At 53.1% G+C, this 26,873-nt stretch overlaps 3 protein-coding genes across 3 annotated transcripts; all 3 read left to right on the top strand.

The window, feature by feature from the left end:
• The first annotated feature begins 611 nt into the window (after positions 1-611).
• Positions 612-7,856, top strand: LOC109434075 (phospholipid phosphatase 1-like). The gene is made up of 2 exons (XM_019710763.3): positions 612-1,050; positions 6,217-7,856. The coding sequence occupies exons 1-2, from the start codon at positions 931-933 to the stop codon at positions 6,517-6,519; spliced, it is 423 nt and encodes a 140-aa protein (XP_019566322.2). The 5' UTR covers positions 612-930; the 3' UTR covers positions 6,520-7,856.
• Positions 7,857-9,269: 1,413 nt separating this feature from the next.
• TUBB4A (tubulin beta 4A class IVa) lies at positions 9,270-13,409 on the top strand. Its single transcript, XM_019710773.3, has 5 exons — positions 9,270-9,368; positions 9,742-9,923; positions 10,462-10,570; positions 10,678-10,788; positions 11,713-13,409. Exons 2-5 carry the CDS (start codon positions 9,867-9,869, stop codon positions 12,768-12,770), a joined length of 1,335 nt encoding a protein of 444 aa, XP_019566332.1. The 5' UTR covers positions 9,270-9,368; positions 9,742-9,866; the 3' UTR covers positions 12,771-13,409.
• A 4,777-nt stretch (positions 13,410-18,186) lies between these two features.
• On the top strand, positions 18,187-26,873 carry DENND1C (DENN domain containing 1C). Its single transcript, XM_019710766.3, has 23 exons — positions 18,187-18,273; positions 19,384-19,448; positions 19,529-19,572; positions 19,706-19,755; positions 19,984-20,103; positions 20,181-20,250; positions 20,433-20,507; positions 20,602-20,667; positions 20,760-20,813; positions 20,921-21,031; positions 21,830-21,930; positions 22,036-22,081; positions 22,211-22,312; positions 22,403-22,528; positions 23,345-23,449; positions 24,141-24,231; positions 24,323-24,363; positions 24,579-24,650; positions 25,253-25,297; positions 25,370-25,477; positions 25,673-25,740; positions 25,892-26,099; positions 26,195-26,873. Exons 1-23 carry the CDS (start codon positions 18,257-18,259, stop codon positions 26,816-26,818), a joined length of 2,409 nt encoding a protein of 802 aa, XP_019566325.3. The 5' UTR covers positions 18,187-18,256; the 3' UTR covers positions 26,819-26,873.

Raw genomic sequence — 26,873 nt, 5'->3', positions numbered from 1 at the left:
ACACAATAGATGTTTCTTTTCATTTCAGGCATATACCATCAAGCACACGGAGAACAGAACAGTCACACACACAAAGACACACATACCAAAACAGACTTGGGGATACACCACACAGACATACGCAGTCACGCACTGAGACAGACGCCCAGAGACACAATCAGATACACAAGATCTGTCACCCAAGCTAGCCACCAGCACACAGAAGGACACACCCGTGGCCATGGTCACACATACCCACTAACACACAGCCTCAGAGAGACTCAAATACTCTGGGGTAGGCAATCAGGGACACATAATATCAGACACCCTGAGACAACCAAAGGCATAGAAATCACACTCGTATGCAGGCAGACCTGGAGAGACCAGCAAGACACACTTGAAACAAAACACAAGGCACTACAACCAAACGAGCCCAGGCCTCTCCCCCAGTGGAGACCCAGTCTCCATCCTTCAAACTGCTCAAAACCCCACCACCTCCGAGAGGGGACCGAGGCTCTCCTTCTGGGGGCCTGTCCCTCCCTCGAGGAAGCTCTGGGTGTAGGCCGCGGGCGCCACCTGGTGGACCAAACATCTCAGTACAGAGCTACACAGAGTTAGTGGAGAGAGGAGCTGAAAGGAAAAGGTGCTTTAGGTCTTCCACCTCAAAAGCAAAGCCCGCAGAGGAAAGAGTATGGCGACGAGGGAGTGGGGAGACAGTCGGCGGAAGCCGGATCAGGTAGGGCCTTAGCAGGAGTGGGATGGAAAACCCTCACCAGCCCCCACTCCAAGCAGCTCCGCGCCCAAGCGGGTCCTGGCGGATGCTGCTGGGACCGCGGAAGACGGTGAACCCGGAGACGGATTCCCATTGGTCGATGCCCGACCAATGAAACGCGGCGAGGGCACCCGGCGGGGCGACTGTTGACAGAGGGAAAGGTTCTCGCCCGCTTATCCATGGCTCTCAGCCAGCAGATGACCACCAGGGAATGGCCCAAGATGTGGAATGCCTATTCAAGGAGACTGCGGGACCAGCAGGATTATCACGAGACTGTGACCCTCAGAACCTTGAAAAAGGTGGGTCCGCCCCTTCCAGGGCTGACCCGGGTCTCTCAAACCCTGCTAGCTCCCCAGCCCCAACCACACCCCCGTCAATCTCCCTAGACCCCGCCCACTCCCTACCATCAGCTTCCCAGGCCCCACCCACTCCAGGTCCCGCTCACTTCCCGGGACTTTCTCCCTGGGTCCCGCCCAGTTCCCCAGCCATCAGCCACCCAAAGCTGCCCACTTCCCTGTCATTCTCCCTAGGCCACACCCACTTCCCTGCAATTACCTGCCCAGGTCTTGCCCACTCCCCAGCCATCAGCCTCAGGTCTTGCCCACTCTCCCGCCCCACCCACTTTTCTACCTTTCTTAATCCAACACCACCTTCTCCCCACGCTACGCCCTTCTATTGTCTCCTATCTAAAATCCTCGCTCCTTTCTTGGGTTCCACCTTTCCATAGCTCTGCGCCCCTTCCTAGTCCAAGCATTCAGTGCATCCCCATCCGTAGTCTGACCTCCCTGGGGACTTTGAGGCCTGTGGGTCTGACCATTTTGTCTTATTCCTTTAGGCCCCGCCCCTTTTGTGCCGCCCTATCTTCGTCCAGGCCCCACCCACACTATAAAGACCCTACCTCAACACTGTCAAGTCCCTGGTGGGGGATGGGGACTCCTCCCTAAGGAGCAAGAGAAGCCTCAGTTTCCCCGGCACCGTCCTTCCTCGGGATGCCCTCCCCCGCTTGGCCGTCTAAGGTCGCCCTACAATGGGACCCTGTCCCTGCGCGCTGTGGTCTTCATCAACCAGGCCTGCCTCTCCCCGCTGTGACCCCCCAGGCTCACGAGCTCTAATACCGGTCCGGGTGGGCGCGCCCACCCTGTCGACCCCCCATGGACTCAATAAATTTACTACATATCATCATGGCCTTGCCCAAGCTGGTTGTCCCGTACCAGTGTCTGTGGCGCGGGCCCCACGCAGGTCATTCCTGTCCCATCCGCTGACGCACTCCTGCACCGCCAAAATGTTGGTGGCTTTGGACATGTTCTGTCTGCTGCTGGGTGAGCACCCTTCCCACCAGTCTTGAGCCTCACATCCAGACACCCAAGAGGCGGTGGAGGGGTATGTCTGCCTGTCTGCCTTTATCTGAGGGTGGTTAGACTGGGGGCCCTAGTGAGTGTAGTTGGCCCGTGTATCTTCACATCCGTGTGTTCATCAGCATATTTCTGGGATGTCTGGGTCAATATCTGTCTATATGAATAGGGAGAAAGGGACTCTCCACAAGTGTGACTTGTGTATTTACCTGTCTTCCTGACTCTGGATGCTGGAGTCAGTATCTGGCTGTATGCGTTTTTTTTCTGTTTTTCGTTTTTTTATTTTTTCAGTCTTTCATGACTTTATCTTCTCCCTTCAACCATTTATTTTTTCAGCCTTTTATATGATTTTATTTGCTGTATGTCTTTGAGTTGTGCATATGGGTCTATCTGTGTGTCTGGGAGTGTCTGTGTTGTATTTATATCTGTGTGTGCATGTGTTTCTATGTGTGTGCCTGTGTGTGTGTCTGTCTGTATCTGTACTGGATTCTGGGTGTAGAGCGTATCTGCGACTGTGTATTGTATGTTTGTGTCTCTTGGGTCTCTGTGTTGTGTGTTGTGTTGTATTGTGTTGGGGAAGGTGTGCTTATTATGAGTGACTTCCACGCATGCGCTTGGGACCTGTGACTATTCATCTGGGTTGGGGGGGTGGATCCAATGGTATTTGTGTATCCAGGCGTGTGTCTGGGTCCATATGGGCCTATGTATATTGTGAATATATTGTTATATTGTGTCTATGTGTGTATATCAGAATCTGTACTCATATGTCTGGGTTAGACTCTGTGGTTGTATTATGTATATCAGACTCTGTGTATGCATATATCTGTGCATATGCCAGCCCCCCAACTCCCTAGTGGGCAAAGCCAGTGACTAGAGCCCCCTCATTGGGCCAGGCTGGGACATTAGCTTTGCCCTCCCAGCCCAGGAAGGGAAGTGGGGGCTCTGAGAGGCTGCGTTCCAGCTACCTAGCTCCACCAGACTTCAGTGGGCAACTGAATGACAGGGTCAAAAGAAGGGTGGGAGGCCTGGAGGCATGTTCATAGAGTGGGCAGGCCTGACAGAGAGCCTGGCACCTACTGGAGATAGACCCCCCTGCCCTTCCTGAATTCAGGCAGTGCTAGATGAGGGGCTCTAGGTCCTGCTCGCACACAACACCCACACCAATATCTCCTAGCTCAGTCGGTTACAGAGCCATAGGCATGAAAACACACAGAGAACCCAGATATAGACACACACACACATACACACACACAAACACACACATCCATGGATACACATGCATCCTCTCACACACACAGACTCTAGACAGGATCACACACACCCACACAGGCACCCATATGCACCACAACACCTATTCACACCTATTCACACTACACATATATATGATGCATGATATGTGCACATCCCAAGACACACACATCTGCATTCATGTACTCCCCAAGCACACAGGCACACATGCCAAGACATACCACATACATATGCCTCCAAAAACACATAGTCACATACGAGGTGTGATCAAACAATACGGTGAATGTTTAAATTTTTTTAATATATTACGGTAAAAACCACATTGCCATTAATCCCCCTCAAAATACTCCCCCTCATTTCAAACATACTTATCCCATCGTTCTTGCCACTTTCTGAAGCAGTTCTGGAAGTCCTCTTTCGTGAGTGTATTTAGTTGTGCTGTCGTGGCTACTTCGATATCCTGAATCATTTTGACTTTGAGGAAGAGCCAGAAGTCGCACGGTACCAGATCCAGTGAATAAGGTGGATGAGAACACACTGTAATGTTTTTATTTGACAGAAATTGTCATATAACTGAAGCGATGTGTAACATGGAGCATTGTCATGATGGAGGATGATTTATAGCACACTTTAAAACACACCTCCTTTTAACCATAGCTCACACTCGACTGACTACACTGAACAAGTTGAAACTTGTCACACACTGTTACTAAGGTTCAATGCGCTGCTTCCTTTATTGAAGATCCCTGACTCTCCATTGGATGGCACTCGGCAGCAGCATTCACCATATTTTGTGATAAAAACGGAAAGGCTCTGTATCATATATAACTTTTAATGCAGCAATTTATGTTCAACAAAAACTTTACAGTGTGTCCTCATCCACCTTATTCATCGGATCTGGCACTGTGCGAGTTCTGGCTCTTCCCCAAACTGAAAATGACCATGAAAGGTAAACATTTTGAATTGATTCAAGACATCGAGGCAGCCATGACAGCACAAGTAAAGACACTCACAAAAGAGGATTTCCAGAATCACTTCCGAAAGTGGTAAGAACCATGGGATAAATGTGTTCGAAGTGAGGGAGAGTATTTTGAGGGAGATTAATGGCAATGTGTATTTTACTGTAATAAATTTTTTAAATTTAAACATTCACCATGTTGTTTGATCATACCTGGTACAGTAAAGACATCGAGACTCATACACACCAAAAGAGACACACGAGAAGATTCACACCAACTCACAGCTACATAGAAATACACCAGGAAACATACATCTACATACATTCATATGTCCAAACCAGGAAACGTACATGCTCAGAGACACACTCATGTAGCAGGTGACATAGATATAGATAGCCATAAGCACACATACACATTCACAGATGCAAAGACATGCACAGCCACAATCACCCACACATATATTCATATATTAGGACACATACACGTACAGAAAAAGTGAACCCTCACACCTTTGTATATATCCTCAATATCCTAACACTTTACCCGCCTCATTCACAGTACCCCCTCCCATAATGGGTCCCTGGGGCTCTGTCCTCCTCTGGACTTCTGGCCAGACCATCCTCTTTCCCACCCTCCCACCATGTCCACGTTGTGGAGACACAGGGAAGATAGACTTCCCAGAAGGCCAAAGGAGAATAAGCCACAGGTGAGCCATCCTTGAGTGGGGTCTCCTCCACCCCCTGCAGTCAGCACCCCCACTGTGCTAAGTGAGAATGGGCCACTAGTGCCCCACATCTGGAGCTTCTTTTGCAATGACACCATCATCAAATACACTTGGTGACTCGTTGCATCACTGAGGACTGAGCACTCATCACTATGGCCTTCTTCATCTCCATCTTCACAGTAATGGGCGGGTCACTTTCACCCCATGCAGCGATGACCCGCCACGGGCAGACTTCACCATCTTTTCTGGCAAAGTGGGGACCCCCCCCCATTCCTAGTAAAATGGGAAATCTCACTACTCGATGGCATAGAGGAAATTCTTTCCTTGAGGAAAGGTAAGGCTCACAGCTTGTTGACATTGAATAGAGGAAACATCAGCCTCTTTAATGTAGGCATGGAACAAAGGAAGTTCATCCCGTTTCCCACAGTGAAGAGGGAAGCCCCATCCCTTATATGCATAAAGCCGGTAGCAGTCCTGCCCCTTTTGGGGTAGTTGGGACATCTCCCCCTTTCAAACACAGAGGAAACACCCTGCCTCATTTTTCTGCTGAAAAGGGAAGTCCCACCATTTTCAGGCATTCGGGAGGAAGTCTATCTTTTTTTTCCTGGTAGAATGGGAAATCCTGTCCCTTTCACATATGCAAGAAAATCCTGCCAATGTCTGACATAAATTAGGAAGATGTCCCACCTCTTTTCCTGGTATAACAGGAAATCCTGCCCCTTTCAGATATGGGACAGGAAATCCTGCCGATGTCTAACATAAAATAGGTGCCACTCTATCCCTTTGCCTGGTGTAACAGGAAGTCCCACCCCTTTCAGATGTGGGACTCCTGCTCGCGTCTGACATACAATAGGGAGATATCCCACCTTTTTTCTTGGTGAAATGTTAAGCCATACCCCTTGCTTCAGTGAAATAGGAAATCCTGCCCATTTCAGGCACAGTTGTGAGACAAGCCCCCATGCACGAGTGTGTGTGTGTGTGTGTGTGTGTGTGTGTGTGTGTGTGTGTGTGTGAGATGAAATGAGAAGCCCCACCTTTTTACCTGGTTTAGTGGGAAACCACACCCTCCTTTCCATATGAAATGTTATGTGAACTGTTTGGGAAAAGATGTTGAAGATTTCCTACTCTTATTGCCCCCTGCCCCCAGCAGTAATCCCTGCCTGCTCCACTCCCACCCCGCAGATCAACCTGGGAGAGAGGATGTATGTCCAGGCCCTGCAGCTGCGCTCACAGGCCTTCATGAGCAGCACCTACATGGTCATGGTCTCTAAGCAACTGGGCGACTTCATGTTTGGCGGCATAGCCAGCTTCTCCCTGACCAGCATGGCCAAGAAGATCACCAGTCACCTGAGCCCCCACTTCCTGGCCATGTGCCTGCCCAACCTGGCTTCCTCCTTCAACTGTGAGAGCAGCTATGTCACCAACTACACCTGCACCAGACACCCTGAAGACATCCTTGATGCCAGGCGAGTGAGTGCGTGGTGAGGGGAACCCAGGAAGTGTTCCTTCCCCGCACTAGCCCCAGCTGATGTCAGCCGTACCCCTGCCCATCTCTCACGAAATCCTTCTATCCTGAGCACACCTCTTTTGGGATGTACACCATGGTGTATCTGATGGTGAGTGTTGGCTGGAGGTGGGCCACACACCCGGCAGTTGGAGAACGCTCCATTGTCCCCCATTCCCCATCCCATGCTTGGTGCCAGCAGTGCCAAGCACGACTTCCATTGAGCTTGTGTGTGTGCCCCTGGAGTTGGGAGGACAAGAATGGGGAGGGCCTGTCTCCTCTTAAGGCTCATTCAGCATCCCTGTCCCAGAATGACAGCTTCCAGAACCCTCTGTCTCCCCCTCCCTGCAGCTGGAGAGGGCCTGTGCCAGGCTGGGTCCATGCCCAGGGCTGGGTTCCACCCGGGGCTGGGGGAAGGGAAATCATACCCAGCTGAGGTGTAGGTCTTAAGTCAGTGGGCAGTGAAGTGTCAGGAGGAGCTGATGACCAGGGGACCCTCTGGGAAGGAGCCAATGACCCACAGGCCCAATGGACAAAGAGAGCACAGACTCTGGTGGTGAAATTGGCTCACACACATGGAAGCCAGCCCAGAGCACTGGGCACCAGGGTGGACAGACAATGACACAGAGGCCAAGGCCATGGAGCACGTGACAGTCACACAGCTGCTTTCACACCAGCAACCCAGCAACACTGTTTCCTGAAAGACAACCCATTTGACTGCCAGCCTTTATTTATTTATTTTAAGACTAAATAACAAAGTAACTACAGCTTCTGTTGTGATAAAGGAACAGGGTCCTTGAAGCTGCAGTGTAATGGCTCTATCCCAGCCTCAACTGTGTGTGACACTGGGTGAGATACTCCTGGGGCCTCCATTTTCTCATCTGTAAAATGGGCATGTAAACAGCACCTGCCTCCTAGGGTTGTGGTTTTATGAGATAAGACATAAACAAGCAGATATACTCAAAGCACTTAGCATAGAATGTGGCCTAAATGTGACTATAATATCTTTAATAATAGGCAAAACAGACTCCCTCTGCCCTCTGGGGGAAACTGAGGGTTGAGGTGTATATCAGCACAGGTGGGGTGGCAGTGTGGACCCCACATGGCAGACAGATCACACACAAGTAGGAAGCAAGCTTTGCCCTCATTTTGTGGATCTCATAAAGATAAGCCTGTCAATTTCATGAGGAGGATGTTCTGAGTCTCCATGAATTCCCTCGCCTCGAGTGTTCCCCAAGTGCTGATGCCTGATTTCTCTCTGAAACACACAACAGCCACTTTCTCATTCTTCCTGCTCGTATCAAGGAAGTAAATTTAACCTGGTATTTAATAATGGGTTATTGGTTGCTTTTTTGTTTTTTTTTTGTTTTCTGTTTTCCATTTCAAAATCAGGAGCCCAACCCCTGCTTTTTGAGGCCTTTCTGCTGAGGCCAACCTGACTCGATTGCAGATCTGACACTGGTAGGAGGTGGGAGTGCGGGGCCAATAGGGCCTCATCTGACTGCTTGGGAAATCAGTCAATGTCTAACAATTCTCCCAAGTCCAAATCAGGGTTTCTCTACCTGGGCGCTGGCATTGACATCTGGGGTCCGATAATTCTTGGCTGCAAGGGCTCTGCATTCCATAGCCATCTGACACTGAGATCCTGGTCCTGCACTCATTTACATACACAACCTGAGTGGGACAGAGAAAGGAGGTGACTCCAACGCTGAGGGTCACTCTGGCTTATACCATCTGACCCATCAGGAACTTATTCTGGAGTCCAGTGTGAGCTAGGGGGTCTCACTCAAATTTTGTCCCCAAATAATTAACACAGGGCTTATCAGCCCTCAGCACTACTGACACTTGGGGCCATATAAGTCTTTGTGGTGGGGGAGGACTGTCCTGTGCACTGTAGAATATTGAGCACCATCCACCCACGGCATGCCATTAGCGCATACACCATCTCCATCCAGGCATGACAACCAAACTGTTTCAGATATTGCCAAGTGGCCCCTGGAGGGCAGAATCGCCCCTGGTTGAGACCACTGGTCAAAACTAGAGGCCAGTGTCGAATGTGAGGTCCCAGCCATACAGCTGAGGTCCCACCCCACAATAGCCAGAAGCCCTGGAGGTGAGGAGGAGTTTTCTGAGATGGCAGAACTGGAGGCTGCCAGCTGAAAGTGATCCCAAGAGGTCTGGCCTTGACTTGAGGGACAGGACAGGAAGTCTTGTTCAGCCCTTGATAATAATTGTAATACAAATAGCTACAATTTATTGTTTACTCTGTGCGAGGGGAAATTGGGGCTACCTCATTGTTAACTGGGCCACCTTATTGTACCCTCCCAACCGGACTGGAGGGTGGGCATTCCTGACTGCCCCTTCTCGCCAATGGGTAAATTCAGCCACAGAGAGACAAAGCTGCCAGTGCAAAGTCATATGGCCAATAAGAAATGGGAAGGTAGGGTGATGGCTTGCAATAAATCGTAACATTAGAGCAGAGAGGTGCTGATGTGGGGGGAGCAATGCAGCTCTTGGATGCTCACTATCCCCCCTAATGTGAAATCTGGCTATAAATCTTAAATCTTGATGTTCCACCCAGGCAAGGCTGGGGTGACCCCACCTGCGACGAACCCAAAGCCCAAAAGGAGTGTCCAGGGGGAGCGCATGGATCTCCCAAACCTCCATCAGCTTCCAAAGCATCCCCCAGTGAAACCTGGAAGGAACATTGTGGTTTTACTGACTGCACAGCTTCAAGACAAGTCCTCCAGGAACGGATCGCCCCCCCCCCCCCAAAGAAACAGATCGCAACTCCAGAGCCCCCAGCTCGACCCTACTGGGAGCCCTCCCGGTAATACAAGGGTTCTGGCGAATGGTACATAGACGGAATGTAGAGGGAGGCTGTGGGCAAATAAACTGAGACAGGGCCGCCCGGGAGTGGGGATGCAGGATCTCCTCGCTGCGAGTTTACCGGGCCTCTTCCTTCCCCCGCCCAATCTCTGCAAAACCCGGGGGAAATGGTGCTGATAGTGCCTAATGAGCCTCCCCGCCACGGTCCGAGGTGGGGGCGCAAGGGGCCCTGGCGAACCCCAGCGCGTGTCCCGGGAGGTCCCCAGGCCGCTGGGGAGGGAGCTCCCTCCACCGCGGCCCCCTCCGTGCTGGGGCGGGACCAGGGGGCGGAGCGGGCGGTGACCGCGGTGACGCGGACCCGCCCGCTTTTATAGAGGCGCCCCGGGGGCGCAGGGACCTTGCTTCGTCGCTGCCACCGCCACTGCGTCCACCTCCTGCCCCGCCACCGCAGCTCCCAGCTTCAGAGACACTGCCGCCGCGTCCACGCAGTGCCTCTGCCATGCGCGAGATCGTGCACCTGCAGGCGGGCCAGTGCGGCAACCAGATCGGGGCCAAGGTGCGCGGGGGACGGGGCCCCGGGAGGCGGCCGAGAGGAGCGGAGCAGGTCCTAGAGCTCCGCAGAGTTACCCGATCTTGGGCCTTTTGGGGGACGGGGTCGTCAGGAGGCGAGCGCCCCAGGGACGGTGGGGAAGGGGACGCCGGGGCCGGGCCAGGTTGGGAACAAAGAGGCTGATGGGGGTTGGGGCCCAGTTTTTTGTCCGCTGGCCACAGCTGGCTTCACAGCTGGCCCACTGTCCCCTGCACACGCACAAAGAGACCCAGCCCCTCCCCACCGGCTGCAGCCCCACCGAAGTGACAGGAGCCGGCTTGCCTGGGGTGATGACTGCTTCACCCCGCCCCCACCTCTCCCTTCTTGCTGTTTCATCCTTGCCTCCACACCATGCCTCTCGGTACCCCATTCACCTTGCTGGGGTATAGGTGGCAGCCAGGGAAGTGATTGGGGGTCCTGAGTCCAGAAGATGGAAGCCCGGGGCAGGCCTGGACCCCTGCTCCCCCTCTCTTGGTTCTTACCACTACCACCACCATCCCTCTAGTTCTGGGAGGTGATCAGTGATGAGCATGGCATAGACCCCACGGGAACATACCATGGGGACAGTGACCTGCAGCTGGAGAGAATCAACGTGTACTACAATGAGGCCACAGGTAGGCATAGGGGTGCCTGCGGGAGTGGGGATGGAGAGGCAGTGGGAGGGGACAGCATGCTGGTTCCTGGCTCTTACCCCAGCTGCCCTCCATCTGCTTCCCTGCAGGAGGAAATTATGTACCCAGAGCTGTGCTGGTGGACCTGGAGCCAGGCACCATGGACTCAGTCCGCTCTGGCCCCTTTGGCCAAATCTTTCGGCCTGACAACTTCGTGTTTGGTGAGTCCTGGGCAGAAAGCACAATCAGGGAAGGCCCCTCATTCCTTTCACTTCCAAGCGCTTGGCAAAATTTTTCCACCTATCATCAGAAACTCAATGGCGACGGTGGGGCCCCACAGCCCAGTGGGGAAGGCCGGCAGGGCAGTCAGCATTGTGATGGGAGATGCATCTGATACAGCAGGGTGGGTGTAGGTAGGGAAGCCTTCCTGAAGGAGGTGGCATTTTAATTTAACAGTATTGACCAAAGCCAGACTGCTTTAATGCAAATCCTAGTTCTTCCACTTCATGCATTGGACAAATATTTATTGAGCACCTACTGCATACCAGGCCCTACTGTATCCCCTGGGGATACAGCTGAGAACAAAACAGACAAAGCTTTCTGCACCCCCTCCCCCCACCAACCTGATATCCAGGTGGAGGGAGGTGGGATGAGAATATAAATAAGTAAAACTCAGGCACTGATCCTCTCAGCTAGGTGACTTTGGGTGAGCTCCTGAGTCTCTCTGTACCTGTCTCCTCATCTTTAAAACAGGGATTATAATAAGGTCTGTTTTGCAGGATTGTGAAGCTTAAAGCCATTAATATGTGTAAAAAATTTAGAACAATCCCTAGCACAGAAGAAAAGGTAAATAAGCATTTGTTGTTGTTTTCATTATCATTGTTATTATTAATATCTGTAGCCTAAATGATGAGTAGGACTTGAACTGACCAAAGGGCATTGAAGGGAGGAAAGATGTGCAAGGTGGAGGGAACAGCTGCTGGGTGAAGGAGTCAAAGATGGAAGCAAACAGAATGATTAATAATAACAAAATTATAATAATTTATATTATATGTAATAATAATTCTATGATTATTATTCATCTACTTGGATGGCTGGGGATGGGCTCTCCCCACAACTGCCTATGTGTCCCCTTCCCTTTTCAGGCCAGTCCGGAGCCGGCAACAACTGGGCCAAAGGCCACTACACAGAGGGCGCGGAGCTGGTGGACGCTGTCCTGGACGTGGTCCGGAAGGAGGCTGAGAGCTGTGACTGCCTGCAGGGCTTCCAGCTGACCCACTCGCTGGGCGGTGGTACAGGGTCCGGGATGGGCACGCTGCTCATCAGCAAGATCCGAGAGGAGTTCCCCGACAGGATCATGAACACCTTCAGCGTGGTGCCCTCGCCCAAGGTGTCGGACACCGTGGTGGAGCCCTACAACGCCACGCTGTCCGTGCACCAGCTGGTGGAGAACACCGACGAGACCTACTGCATTGACAACGAGGCCCTTTACGACATCTGCTTCCGCACCCTCAAGCTGACCACTCCCACCTACGGCGACCTCAACCACCTGGTGTCAGCCACCATGAGCGGGGTCACCACCTGCCTGCGCTTCCCGGGCCAGCTCAACGCCGACCTGCGCAAGCTGGCTGTGAACATGGTGCCCTTCCCGCGCCTGCACTTCTTCATGCCCGGCTTCGCCCCGCTGACCAGCCGGGGCAGCCAGCAGTACCGCGCCCTGACGGTGCCCGAGCTCACCCAGCAGATGTTCGACGCCAAGAACATGATGGCCGCCTGCGACCCCCGCCACGGCCGCTACCTGACGGTGGCGGCCGTGTTCCGGGGCCGCATGTCCATGAAGGAGGTGGACGAGCAGATGCTGAGCGTGCAGAGCAAGAACAGCAGCTACTTCGTGGAGTGGATCCCCAACAACGTGAAGACGGCCGTGTGCGACATCCCGCCGCGCGGCCTGAAGATGGCCGCGACCTTCATCGGCAACAGCACGGCCATCCAGGAGCTGTTCAAGCGCATCTCGGAGCAGTTCACGGCCATGTTCCGGCGCAAGGCCTTCCTGCACTGGTACACGGGCGAGGGCATGGACGAGATGGAGTTCACCGAGGCCGAGAGCAACATGAACGACCTGGTGTCCGAGTACCAGCAGTACCAGGACGCCACAGCCGAGGAAGGAGAATTCGAGGAAGAGGCCGAGGAGGAGGTGGCCTAGGGTCACCTCATTCACTTTATGTCTGCCCCTACCCCCCCAGGCTGCTTACTTTGACCCCTTAGAGCCCTCCTTGGGTCCCCAAGAACCCCGCATCACCTCCAAGCCTGACTTACCTCTGGTCCTTTGACCCTACTACCTTCACTTCACACCTAACCTGTAACCTTTGACCCTTGAACCCCACTTTGTCTCCTACCCCCTTGAGCTCTTCCAACTTCAACTCTGGCCAAGAGCCCTGCTTCACCTTTGACCCCACAATCCTCACCTTTACCTCCATGAGCCCTCCTTCACCTCGCCTTTGACTTTACCCACGAACCCAACGCACCCCAGGCCAATAAGCCCCAGTTTACTTTTGACCCCCTACCTTAGAGCCTCCCTTCACCTCTGACTTTCCCTCACCTTTGCTCCCACAAGCCCACTTGCCCTCTGACCCTGCCTTCTCTCTGGCTCCTATAACTCTGTTTGGTCTCTGAACTCACTCCCCTCAGCTCCAACTGACCTTGGCTTTCCATGAGGTGGTAAAGGAGTGCCACAGGGGGAGAAGGAAGCCCTGGAGCATGTGGACGAGAAGCTGCGCCCCCACCCCTCCCCACGCTTCTCCCCTCTGCCTGACCCACAATAAATAAATTGTCCTGCCATGTTTCTGCCAAGTGCATTTTTTATCTCTCTGTGGGACGGCCAACAAGCAAGGGCTCCCTCCTACAGGATGGAGGTGGGCACCGAAGGGACATCTAATCTGGGAGTCAGGGGTAGGGGGTCAGAAGTTTTGGAGTCAGACAGACCAGGCTATGCCACTAATTAACTGTGTGGTGTTGAATAAGCCACTTGCCCTCTCTGATTCTCAATTCTCTCACTTGTAATGGGATCATGTGCTTCCCCCTTCCATGATCCCACCCACCCACGGAAGGGATGTTTTTGAGGATTCGAGATCTTGTGAGCACAGTGCCTGGCACAGTGGGTGCTTGCCGATGGAACTGCTGCCATTTTCTGTGGGGCATCTTGCAAGTATGGAAAACAGAGGAGGGAATCTCTAGGGAAGGATGCTGAGGAGATGGCATCCTGGGGCTAGCACCCCAGGGACAGTCCTGCCAGAATAACAGTCACTAACATGGATGGAGCACTTCAATGTCCTGGCACATGTCTCATCTCCTGTAAGTCTCACACCAATCCTGTAATGTCTGAGCTTTTATCTTCTTTCAAACAAAGGTTATGACAGACAAGGTGTATCAGCTTTTTCTGTGTAACAAACTATCCAAAATGTTAGGAGCTTAAAACAGCAGTTATTTATTTTGTTTCCAAATCTGTAATTTGGGCAGGGCTTGGCAAGGCGGCTCATCTCTGCTCCCTGTGGCATCAGCTATGGAATCTCAGCTGGAGGTTGAGGAATCTACTTTCAAGGTGGCTCACTCACCTGGTTGCCAACTTGATGCCAACTGTTGGCTGGGGATTCAGCAGGGACAGGTAGGAGGGCATCAGTACCTCTCCACAGTCTGCTTGGGCTTCCTCACAGCATGGTGGCCAAATTCCCCAAGAGCAAGTATCCCAGGAGAGCAAGCAAAATGCATTGCATTTTTCTGACCAGGCTTCAGAAGTCACTGGTATCCTCTGGACTCCTAATCGAGGCCATCACAAAGATCTGTCCCAGTTCAAGGAGATGGGATATAGACTCCACCTCTGGAGGGTAGAGAGGCAAAATACCAGAAGAGCATGTGGGATGGGAGTTCTCACTGTGGCCATCTTTGGAAATTACAATTTGGCCCCATGACTGTGAAGCAGTGAGCTGGGTTTGAAAGCCTGACAGTTTAAGTCTAGAACTCTGATTCTAGTTTGTCAGCCAGAGTCCAGTGTGGAGACCACTCTAGGCATATTAAGCAGAAAGGGATTTAATATAAGGATTTAGCAGTTTATAACCGTTAGAGGGGCTGAGATAGTGGGCTGTAGGCCAGGGCTTCTTAAACTTCAGTGTGCAAAAAGATCACCAGGAACACAGCTAGCTAACACACAGCTTCCTGGGCCTCACCCTAGAGTTTTTGATTCAGCAGGGTGGGGGAGGTGGGACCCAAGATTGCATTTTTAACAAGTTCTCACGTGATGCTGATGATTCGGCCTATGAGACCACATTTTGGTAGCCCTGAAATAGGCTGAAACTACACAAAGCTGAGCCGCCAAGGAGCTACTTCCTCTGTTCGATGAGAAAGGTGGAGATTCAACAGGCTGCCATCAGAACTATCAAGTTCAAGAACACCTCCCAACACCCACAAAGCTGGAGACAGGTCCACTAGAGTGCTGAACACAAAATTAACTAAAACGAATATAAAATAAAATTAATTAAAATGAATATTATACAGCAGGACACACACACACACACACACACACACACACACACACACACACACACGGTGGGGGGTGGGGTCACCTCACTTCTACCTTCCAAATCTTTCACAAGCACTTTTAATTGGTAGAATCAGTTCTGCAACCAGAGCCAGAGCTGCAAAGAAGTCTGGGAAATGTAGTTTTTCCCCCCAGCTTCTGCAGTACAAAGGAAGGCAATCCAGGAGGGTGAGGAGGAAGGGAGGGATGCTGAGAGCCCATCAACTATTCCCTCCACACTCTATGCTGGACCACTGGACCCTGACTGGGACCCCAGTCTCCTCACTGGGTCCCATTGCAGCCAGGAAGAAGTGTGAGGAAGGAAGCCTGGATACACAGCCAGCAGCAACCCTCATTTGAGCTGGGCCAGCACAGTGTTGGGTGATGGAGCAGGAAGACAATGGACTAGGCAGTGAACTTCGCTGTCTATCGTCTCAAACCTAATGTGGCCACAAAAGAACTCCCTATTCTAACCCTAAAACATCCCTTTCCCCAATAAGAGGCACCACCTCATTGCTTACCCCAAATCTAGGAGTCAGCCTTGATTCATCGTTTCTCACACCTAGCATACTCTTCCTGTCTTTTGCTGAATCCAGTTGTCTCTGTCTCTGAAATATATCCCAAATCCAACCTCTGTTTTCCATCTGTCTTTACTCTGGTCTAAGCCACCATTATTGTTCGCCCAGACAACCCCTCCAGTCACTTCCCTGAGCTCCCTTCTGCCATCCTTGCCCCCTGCAGTGTATCCTTCCACAGAAACCAGAAAGGAGCCTTTATATGCAAAAAGAGCCTGTCCCTCCCCTGCTCAAAACTGTCCTATGACTCCCATCTCATGCAGATTGAAACCCAAAGTCTTGCCTTGGTCTCTACCCACTGCTGACTACATCCCATCACCCTCACCCTCTCTCATTAAACTGAAACTACAGTGGCCTTCTTTATGTGTTCAATCATATCACACTTGATTCAACCTTAGGGCCTTTGTACATGCTGTTTCTGCTACCTCTTTTCCCAGATGTGTGCATGGCTGGCCCCTTCTCATCTACAGGTTTAAGTTCAAATGGTACCTTCTCTAAGCAGTATTCCCTGGCAACTCTAAATTAGCACCCAGCAGCTCTCCATCACTTATCGATTTGTATACTTGTTCCTTTTGTCTGTCCCCTACTGTCACCCACTAGAATGTAAGCTTCAAGAGGAAAAGAATCTTAGTCTATCTAGAACAGCTTGATACAACACAGGCCCTCAGTAATTATTTGTTGAATGAATGAGCAAGTGAATGAATGACTTCATGCCACACTGGGAAGCAAATGTCTTGTTTTCTCATCTTAAAGTGAGAAAAGAAAGATGTAGAGAGTGTGGTAGGGGTGGGGGTGGGGAGTGGGAGGCAGTTTTTAAGATGGCTCCAATGATCCCTATTTCTCCCACTCATGCTCTTGTGTGATCTCCCCTTGAGTGTGGGCTGGCCCTGGTGATGGCTTCTTACCAACAACTTATGGCAAGGTGATGAGATGTCACTTCTGAGATCGGATTACAAAAGGTTGTGACTTCTGTCTTGATGAACACTATTGCCTTCTCAGCTTGTTTAAGTTGATAAAGCAAGCAGCATATTAGGAAGGTTTACGTGGCAAGAACTGAGGGCTGCCTCTGGCCAACAGCCAGCAAGGAACTGAGGCTCTCAGTCCAACAACCCACAATGAACTGAACCCTGCCAGCAGTCACACAGTGAGATTAAAAGCAGATCTTTCTCCAGTCAAGCCTTCAGATAAGGCCATAGCCCAGCGATATACCTTATTACAGCTGAGACACCCTGCAGTAGAGGACTCAGCTAAGCCAGGACCCAGAGTCCTGGCCCCCACAGAAACTGTCAGATCCTAAATGTGTATTCTTTTAAGCCATAAATTACAGCTATTTGAGATACAGCAATAGTAACTAATACAGAGAGCTCAAATGACTTGCCTAAGGTCACACAGACACCACAGAACTGAGTTAGGTCTTGAACCCAGGTCTCTCTGACTCCAAGGTCATTCTCTTAACCACTTACCTGATCTGCCTCTCATAAGAACAGACAGAACATAGCAGAAACTTGAATCAGGCCTGCAAGTATGTCTATGTATCCTTGTGTTTCAATATGACATCTGTCTGCCTGTGTCCATCTCTTTCTTAGTCTGCAATTCTGTGTCCAGCTGCGTCTCTCTCCATGCATGTGACTATGTCTGGTTGTGAATATGACTTGCAGCTGGGGCTTAAGACTTGTGGTCTATCCCTTTGTTACTGCTCTAGCTATGCCTGTGCTCTATGCCTTTCTATCTTTTGTCTGTGTATAGTTCTCTGTTATCTTGTTTGTATGTCCATCTGTCTGTCTGTCGTCTCTGTGTAAACCTATTTGTAGCTGCATCTGTCTATTATCATCTGTCTGCATCTATCACCTGGCTGGTCAAAGACTGCTCCTGTGTGCGCCATCCTTCTGTATTTGTCAGTTTGTGTTTATGACTGTATCCTGCCTGTATGACTTAGTATTTCTCTGTGTCTGTCTGCTATCTATGGCTGTTCCAGCCTATTTGTCTGTCAGTCACTTCCTGGTTCTGTGTGTGTGTGTGTGTGTGTGTGTGTGTGTGTGTGTCTGTTTGTCTGTCTGTCTGTCTGTACCTGTGTTCTGACTGCTGTTGGCTGTCCACTTCTCTGGTGATCCAGTGCCCACTCTCTGGTCCAGCTCCCTCTGGTGGCCCTATAAGGAATGGCCAGTACAGATGGACCAAAGGAAAGAGGAAGAGTTGAAGGAAGAGGAAGCATTTTAGGCAAATTGTGAATCCTGGGCTGCACAGAGAGGGAAAGGCTTGGGTGTAATGGTGGGAACCAGACATGACTTGGTCTGGCAGGATGGAACTGGGGGTCTGGTCTCTGAGCCACCAATTGCCCACCGATCCCGGGAAAGGGCTAAGAGAAAGGATGCTTGGGTTTTTCACAGTGGGTGGGGGCAGGGGCCTCCCTCTGTAGACGTCACCCACTAAACTTCCTCTCTCAGCCACACAGGAAGCTCAGCCGGCTCAGGGCCCAGCCCTGCGCAAGCACGGCCCCCAGGACCCCTAGGGAAAGGGCCCCACCAGGCCGGCCCTGCAGGGACCATGGGATCCAGAGCTGAGTAAGAGTGGCCCTTCCCCCATCCTCTGAACCAAGATTCCCAGACTAGGCCTGGGCTGGGGCCAACGGGAGGGGGGCTGGCGCAGGCCCGGGAGGGACTAAGAGTCACAGGGGCAGGTGGCCAGAATTGGAATCAGGGCAGGACTCTCAGCTGGCTTACAATATGGACTCCACTCTCAGACACACTCAGGCCACTCTCGGCCCCTCCCCCTCCGGCACCTCCCCAGCTCTGTGTAGCTAAGTTTGTAACTCAGAGCATATACCTTTTGGTATATCTGAGTGACAGGGAGCATGGCTTCTGGTTGTCAGCCGGGTGGGAGGGAGGACTTTGTGTGTCCCTGTGTGTAAGTGCTTGTGTGATATTTGTGTCAGCATGAGGGCGAAGTGGTAGGTCTCCCCATGTCAGGGACAGTGCATCTCAGTCAGACCCCATCCTCTTTCTCTGTTGCCCTCCAGGTCTTGCTGTCTCTCTTCCTGAGAGCAAGTCCCAGCACCCTCTGCGTGGTGGGCAGAAGGGGGGATAAGGGAGGAAGTCAGAGATTGCAGGGTTTACAGAAGTACCAGGGCACACTGCTCTCCTTTCTCTGATGCGAAATTTGGGGTCAGCCCCTGGGGCCCCATAAAGCCTCACATACAGAGATGCACGGGCAGAGCCTCTTGCTCTCAAGACCACAGAGACGCTCGCACATTTACTCAATCATAGTCACAGCCACACAAGAAAACGTGGACTTATTTACCTTTACACTGGCTTGGTCACACAGACTCACAGTCCTACCTGACACATACACTGAGCAGCCTCATTCTTTCAGGCTGACACAAATTTGGGATAAAATCACAAATACACACACACCTGCATGCTCACACAAGTCATGCACACACATACAGAGTCACACTCTCACTCTGCTTCATACTCCCAGTCACACACAATCAGTACCATCACATGCACAGCCTCACACAACCTACACAATCAAATCCTACACAATCAAAACTGTGGGTCATGCACACACAGTTGCACCAGTCACACACAATCACACACATACAAAACCCACATAGACACAACGACACACAGAAGCAAGTCCATGGACCTTGGACACCGTTTCTTGTCCCACAGAGGGGATACCCCTGCCGTGTTTGATTGGTTCTTTGAAGCAGCCTGCCCTGCCTCCCTACAGGAGGGTGAGTTGGGGGCATTGGGTGAAGGGGAAGATGGAGGGTGGGCCTGGGACCCTGAATTTAGAGGCCTGCTCTTCCTGCAGATCCCCCCATCCTGCGGCAGTTCCCCCCAGACTTCAGGGACCAGGTATGCAGGCTGTCTCCTTGCTCCCCTGGGCCAAGGCCAGTCCCCTTGGAGGAGGGGACTTTGTCTTGGACCCGGAGCTCAGGGATGGGGCCCAACCTGAGTGGCCAAACTGTGCGCTTTTCTCCATCCCCAGGAAGCTATGCAGATGGTGCCTAAATTCTGCTTCCCTTTTGATGTGGAAAGGTACGGAAGGAAACAGACAACAGGGACCAGAGACCCAAGGACTCAGGGATTCACACATCCAGGGGCTTAGGGACCCAGGGACTCAGGCACTCAGGGACCCTAACAACTAGAGACCTATACACCTAGGGCCCCAGTCTGGTGGACTCAGTACTAGGAGAATTATAAGGGGAGGGTGGGTGCTTGGGGAGCTGTGATTCCCGGGTCTCTGAGAGCCTCTCCCACCTCCAGGGAGCCCCCCAACCCCGCGGTACAGCATTTCACGTTCGCCCTCACCGACCTGACCGGCAACCGTAGATTCGGTTTCTGTCGCCTCCGGGCTGGTGCTCACAGTTGTCTCTGCATCCTCAGGTGTGGAATATGGGGGGAGAGGGTGAGGAAGTCTCGACCTAGAGGCGCTTCATAGAACCTGTATCCTCTCTCCACAGCCACCTTCCCTGGTTTGAGATGTTCTACAAGCTGTTGAACACAGTAGGGGACCTCCTAGCCCAGGACCAAGTGAGACCAGCCCCCCTCTCATTCTCGGGAGTCCCAGCCCTCACCCCACCACACCCCCAGCCCTGCTTAGAACTCCAAGGCCTTATCTGAGCCCCTTGGGTCCTCCCAGACCACCCAGCCTGAGTCAAGGCCTTCAGAATCCCCAATCCACGTTTTGGCTCAGACACCCCAACCCCATACAGGTCTCGGAGGTCGAGGAACTTCTTCTAAATCTGCTGCAGCATCCGCTGCCGGGGACCCAGGCCTCAGTGGAGCTGGTGAGTAGTCCCCAACCCCTGGGCGTCCGACCCCAGGTGAACGGGGAGGCTGCGCCCCAGCCTTGAGGACCATACAGCTATACCTCTCCCCCAGGTCAGCGGAGTGACGATCTCCAGAGCGCACGGCATTCCCCCCCCTGCTCCCGGGAACAGCAGGCCGGTGAGCAGGACTGGGGACCCTGGGAGGGAGGGCACTCAGGTAAGGCCAACCCTTGATTGATCGGTTCCACCCCCCGCCAAATCCTCCACCAGCTTTCCTGCTTCGTGGCCCCTGACCCAGGCCGCCTGCCATCCATTCCTGAGAACGTGAGTGGACATCTGGGAGGGGGCTCTGGGGGCGCGAGGTCCCGAAACCCACAGGGGCCGCCAGATCCTGTGGTCCCTCGCGCCTAGCGCTTCTCTCTGTCCCTCAGAGAAACTTAACGGAGTTGGTGGTGGCAGTGACCGACGAGAACATCTTGGGGCTGTTCGCGGCTCTCCTAGCGGAGCGAAGGGTCCTGCTCACCGCCAGCAAGCTAAGCACGGTGAGGCGAGGCCAGCCGGGCAGGGGAGGGGCCGAGCCCTGGCTTCTCCCATGGGGGCGGGACGACGGGGGCGCATTCCTACTCTAACCCCATCGGGCAACACCCGAGGGCTCTGCCCTTTTCAAGGTCAGGGTTGAGTTGAAGCCTGGCTTCGCCCTTATGGGGGGTTGTCAGAGTGGGCTGCGCTGTAGCTCCTCCTCATTGGAAGCGCCGAGTCCAGATTCCACCTACTAGGGGGCCATAACAAGACTGGCTCCGCCCCTCTGGAGAGTAAGATCAGGAAGCGCTAAATCCTATCTCCGCCCCTACGGGGGAAGGAGGGAGGTAGAGGGTGGAGGCTAAATGCTGGCTCCACCTCTAAGGGCGGGTCCAAATGAGTTGAATTCTAGTTCCGCCTCTTTAAAGGTGGGGGTCAGTGAAGCTGAATCGTGACTCCATCCCTAGGGGCGGGACTAGGGCGGGCTCAGTACTAGCTCCGCCTCTTTCGGGATGGAGCCAGCAGGCTGAGTCGTACCTCTGCCCCAAAGAAATTGGAATCGCGGAGGTTGCATATTAGCTCCGCCCCCTAGAGGCAAGCTAGTGCTACGTCCTGGCTCCACCTGCTCCAAGCACCGTAATTGACCGAATTCTTGGTGTCCACTTGATCCCTGAGGGGTCTGAGTTTTCACCTTTTACCCAGTAGCTGGTGGGAAGGAGGTGGGGTGGGTGGGAAATGAAGCTGGGAAAGCCACCGTCCCAGAAAGGGTTTTTGGAGTCGGGGGTCCAGGTCTGACTCCACGGCCCCCTACCCGTCCCTAGCTGACCTCGTGCGTCCACGCGTCCTGCGCCCTCCTGTACCCCATGAGCTGGGAGCACGTACTGATCCCCACGCTGCCGCCGCACCTGCTGGACTACAGTTGGTGAGGGGCCGGGACTTGGGAGGGGCAGGGTCTGGGGAAGAGGCGTGGGGTTCTGGGGACCCGGGGGTGGTGCCTGCATGACCCTGCCCCCTCGGTCGTCTGCAGTGCCCCCATGCCCTACCTCATTGGAGTCCACGCCAGTCTCGCTGAGGTGAGTGGGAGCGGAACTGGACTTCGAGGGCGGCGGAATCCCCCTACCCTCTGCATCCCCAGGTACCCTCCCCTGCCAGGGATCCTCGAACTCTGAGCGGCGGTCCCCCCCTCCCACCCCTCATTGCAGAGAGTGAGGGAGAAAGGCCTAGAGGACGTAGTGATGATGAATGTGGACTCCAATATCTTAGAGACGCCCTTTGACGACATGCAGGCGCTGCCCCCAGACGTGGTCAGTGTCACCCCCTCCCACCCTCCCTGCCGTGTCCAAGAGGCGGAGGCCCCATACCCGCCTGCTCAGCTCTGCTTTCCTGTCCTCTAGGTGTCCCTGCTGAGGCTGCGCCTAAGGAAGGTCGCGCTAGCCCCGGGGGAAGGGGTGTCCCGTCTCTTCCTCAAAGCCCAGGCTCTGCTCTTTGGGGGCTACCGCGATGCGCTCGTCTGCAGCCCGGTGAGCAGCGGGGACGCCGAGGGAGAGGCCCCGTGGGCCCCGAAGGATTCAGAATAATATTGATACCTAGCAATTATAGAGTGGTTACTCTTTGCCTCCATTTGCTCATCTGTAAAATGGGATCCAGATAGTACACACCCAATGAGTCAATGAATGGACATATCCAAAATGTTTCGATAGTGAGTGCTCAAATGCTAGATTTTACCATTACTATTATCTCTTTTAATGCTGACTACAGTGTATTATGAGATATATGCCATTATGGTCCCATTTCACATATGAGGAAACTGAGGCTTGGAGAAGACCCACAGTGGGTGAGTGTTGAAGCTAGGACTTTGATCTGCTGACTTTCAACTCACCACACCCTCAGTTTTCAACTATTCTATAAACATTTGAGTAGAGGGTTCTATCGTGAGCATCTGTCGTTCCTGTGGGCTCTACCTTTACAAAACGTCTGGAATCTGCCCATTTCTCCCTGTCCTCTGTCTCCACCTTCGTCTAGTTCCCACTACTGCTCGCTTGGATCAGCACACTCGCCTCCCAGACAAGTCTCTCCCGGGCTCCCACCCTCCCCTCCCATAGTCTGTCTTCCCAGAAGTGGCACCTGAGTGAGGTCACGTCCCACCTCTTCCCACAGCCCTCCAAGACTCCCACCTCCCTCGAGGTAAAAACCCAAGTCCTCCCCACAAGGCTCTGCACAAGTTCAGGCATACAGCAGTCGCTCAATCAACGTTTGCTACATCGATAATATGGTATAGTGAGGCAGCTGGAGTCCAGGAGAGCCTGGGGAATTCAGGACCCGTGTCCTTCTTCCAGGGCCAGCCAGTAACTTTCAGTGAAGAAGCCTTCTTGGCCCAGAAGCCGGGGTCTCCCCTGCAGGCCTTCCACCGGCGGGCTGTGCACCTGCAGCTATTCAAACAGGTGCGCCAGAGCCCTGACGGCAGGGCTGGGGCAGGCGGGGCTCTAGCAGGATCTCCTACCCGTGGGTCCCAGGTTAGGGGGGTAGGACTGAACTCGGGTTCCTAAAGATGGGAACCCCTAACCTGAGTTCCTGAGGATTAAGAACTACTCCTAGGTCCCTGGGGAGATATGGATGGGACCAAATTCCTGTTTCCGGCTTGTGGGTCCGTGCAGGTTTATGGAAGGGGCGTGTCCTGAGTGCGCACTCGCTTTGGTGGGAGAAGGCTGACCGAGACTCCAGTGCGGGGTGGAGGGGTGTAAGCTGGCTAGACTCCTGGCTTCCTGAAGGAAGGTGGGCTGGACTCCAGGGTACTTCAGTGAAGGCCTGGGTTCTAGAGTCCCTGACGGTGGGGTTGACCTCGTCCAGGGTCACTGAGAGGAGCTGGGAGGTCTGGAGTTGTAGAGTCTGACTTCCGGGTCCCTGTGAGGGGCGGGATCTGGTCCCTGAGGACAGGTCCTGACCTGGGGGAGGGTAGACTGTTGGACTTCTGGCTTCCTGAGGTGGGCTCCAGAATTCCTGGGTCCTGGGGGTGTGTCGCTAGAGGAGCCAGGGATGACTTTTACATCTTGAGGACTACAGGACTCCTAGTCCTCGCATTCATATGTGTTGATGGTGGCCCTGTGTCTAACTCTCTGACCCTCCCTCCCCCAGTTCATCGAAGGTCGACTGGAGAAGCTTAACACAGGAGAGGGCTTCTCAGATCTCTTTGAGCAGGAGATCACCTGCATTGGGGACTCCTCAGGTGAGCCCTGCACCTAGCCCGAGTCCCCAGCCCACCAGCAGCTCCCCAGCCTGAGCCTGCCTGCCATGACCACACTCTCTCCTCGTTCTAGGCACCCTTCGCTCCTACCAGCTCTGGGCAGACAACCTAAAGGTATTAACAACCAAACACTTGTTTACAGTTTATTATTGGATTAATTTAATCCCACCACAATCCGTAGGTAGGGTCATTTTGTTCATTTATACAGGTGAAGACATAGAGGCTCAGAGGAGAGAGACGTGTCCGACATCACACAGCCCTGGGGTGATGTGGGGTCTGGGGTAATCCCTGATGCCCAAACCTCTCTCCCTTGGCGTTCTCTCCCTCAGAAAGGTGGTGGTGCCCTCCTGCATTCGGTCAAGGCCAAGACTCAACCAGCCGTCAAAAACATGTACCGCTCGGTAAGGCTGGGCTTGACAGGCCACTGGGGTGACAGGGTATTTTAACCCCACATTTAAAGTGCAAACATTTTTATCAGAACTGAACCAGCAGTTAAACCATTAACGATTCTTCTTCCCACTTTTATTTTCCATTCACCATTCTAATTTTTGTTGGGATAATTTCTTTCCTATTTAAAATTAATGGCCAAGATTCATTTTTTTTCTTTTGTCTTTCTCAAACACTGCAAACCCCCACTTTTGCCCTTGTGGGGTTTTTTCTCCCAAGCCCAAGTTTCCTGGGACCAACTTTTGCAGCTCTGAATTGTCCATTCAATGTTATTCTTCGCTTGGCTTTTGAACATGAACACATTTTTATGATGTTCTATTTTTGCCACCCTCTGTTTCATTTGGAGTTTATTTCCCCCAGGAATAGTCCTTTTGTATAGTCAAAGGGGCGAGAGCTTGTAATAACTCTTTAGGTGGTACATGGGAAACTGAATATATTTGTGAGACACACACATGAATAGATGGCAAGATGCAGCTGTCAGGAGTCAGAGGGCTGAGTTCTCAAATGCCCAGGGTCAAATCACCTTGAGTCTGATTCTCTTTTGGCTCCTCCATAGGCCAAGAGCGGCTTGAAGGGGATGCAGAGCCTTCTGCTATACAAGGTAAGGCTAATGGCCAATAGCCAAAGGAGGACTGGGGAAACAGGGTTCCTGATTCACCCACCCTCTTCCTAGGATGGGGACTCTGGCCTGCAGAGGGGAGGCTCCCTGAGGGCCCTGTCCCTCACCAGCCGCTCAGATCGCCTGCAGCAGCGCCTGCCTATTACCCAGCACTTTGGACAGGTAAGATGCCCCCACCACCACCCCAACGCACACACCTGGAATTATCACCAAGTCCTCCTCCCATCCCTAGTCTCCATCTAGATATCTTGCCTCCTTCCTTGTGTACCCCAGTAGCTGGTGTCCACACTCACCCCCCTTCACACAGCCCCGACCCCATAGCTCCTGAGGCCCACCCCCCAAATCTGTCCTTTGCAGAACCGGCCCCTTCGCCCCAACAGGAGACTCCGGCTGGAAGAAGGACCTTCTGAGTCCCTGGGGGAGGGGTAAGGCTCTAAGGCAGGGGGAGGGGCAATGTTGGAAGTGGGAGGCCAAGGCTGATGGGGAAAACAGTCCCCAAATTCCAAACCTGCCAGAGCCCCTGGACTGGGACTGGGGGTCTTGGGCAGATATTCGAGGCTACCCATCCTCTCTCAGGACACCCCCTCTGAGCCCTGAGGATACCCAGGACCCATGGGCAGAAGAAGCTCTGGACAGCAGCTTCCTGGGGTCTGGGGAAGAATTGGATTTGCTGAGTGAGATTCTGGACAGTCTGAGCACAGGACCCACAAGGACAGGCAGCCTGCGGCCCAGCCAGAGCTTAGACTGCTGCCACAGAGGGGACCTCGACAGCTGCCTCAGCCTGGTGAGCCCCCCAGTCCTCCCCCACTTGTCCATTACCCGCCAGCCCATCCCCCATCTAAAGTCTAGCAACTTGCTCATCTCCCCACCCCCACCCAGCCCAACATACCAGGAAGACCAAGATGGCAGCCAGACGAGGAGGACCCCCCAGAGCCCCAGCCCCAGTTCCTGCCGGCCAGCATGCCATATCTGCAAACACTCCAGCCTTCAGATACCAAGAGCTCCTCAGAGAACCTCCCTCCCCAGCCACCCTCAGAGGCCAGTCAAGAAATCACTTCTCCATCCCAGTCTTCAACAGCTACAGACCCAAGCTACCAAAGGGCCCCTGAATCCTCTCTCACAGAGCCCTATCATCGAATCCAACATCTCTCCCCTCCTCATGAAGCAGCCGGAGATCCCAGAGCCCAGGAGAGCCCCTGCTCCCAGCTCTTGACAGCACCTACCCAGCCCAGCCCTCCAGAAAGCCAACTTCAGGTCCCCACAGAGCCTAACTCGGATATCACCCAGACATCCCAACCCCTTGACTCTTCCTCAGATCCTGGCTCCCCAAAGAACCCCAGATCCCAGCCTTCTGAGGGCCTGCTAGCAGAGCACGCTCACCTCCAGTCCCCCAAGGGGCCGGGAGCTCCCAGATCCCCTGCTGCACCTTCTAGCAACCAGCAGGAGCCCCTGGCCAGGAGCCGGCCCAGAGTTGCTGAACTTAAAAAGTGTTTTGAAGGTTAAGGATCAGGTGTCTGGAGAAGACACCAGTCCCTCAATAAAGCCACAAGAGCCCAAA

Source organism: Rhinolophus sinicus, chromosome 15 (genome assembly GCF_057876585.1).
Source record: "Rhinolophus sinicus isolate RSI-liver-muscle chromosome 15, RSI-T2T, whole genome shotgun sequence".
Lineage (NCBI taxonomy): Eukaryota > Metazoa > Chordata > Mammalia > Chiroptera > Rhinolophidae > Rhinolophus > Rhinolophus sinicus.
The sequence above is the reverse complement of the archived record's forward strand: the minus strand, read 5'-3'. Positions and strand labels throughout refer to the sequence as shown.

Excerpts from the sequence above, each read along its gene's own strand:
- LOC109434075 (XM_019710763.3), top strand. The coding sequence starts at position 931 with ATGGCTCTCAGCCAGCAGATGACCACCAGGGAATGGCCCAAGATGTGG. Across the intron at positions 1,051-6,216 it reads CCCTCAGAACCTTGAAAAAG|ATCAACCTGGGAGAGAGGAT; the intron begins GTGGGTCCGCCC and ends CCCACCCCGCAG.
- TUBB4A (XM_019710773.3), top strand. The coding sequence starts at position 9,867 with ATGCGCGAGATCGTGCACCTGCAGGCGGGCCAGTGCGGCAACCAGATC. Across the intron at positions 9,924-10,461 it reads GCAACCAGATCGGGGCCAAG|TTCTGGGAGGTGATCAGTGA; the intron begins GTGCGCGGGGGA and ends CCATCCCTCTAG. Across the intron at positions 10,571-10,677 it reads GTACTACAATGAGGCCACAG|GAGGAAATTATGTACCCAGA; the intron begins GTAGGCATAGGG and ends GCTTCCCTGCAG.
- DENND1C (XM_019710766.3), top strand. Across the intron at positions 19,573-19,705 it reads CCCCAGACTTCAGGGACCAG|GAAGCTATGCAGATGGTGCC; the intron begins GTATGCAGGCTG and ends CTCCATCCCCAG. Across the intron at positions 20,104-20,180 it reads AGTTGTCTCTGCATCCTCAG|CCACCTTCCCTGGTTTGAGA; the intron begins GTGTGGAATATG and ends CTCTCTCCACAG.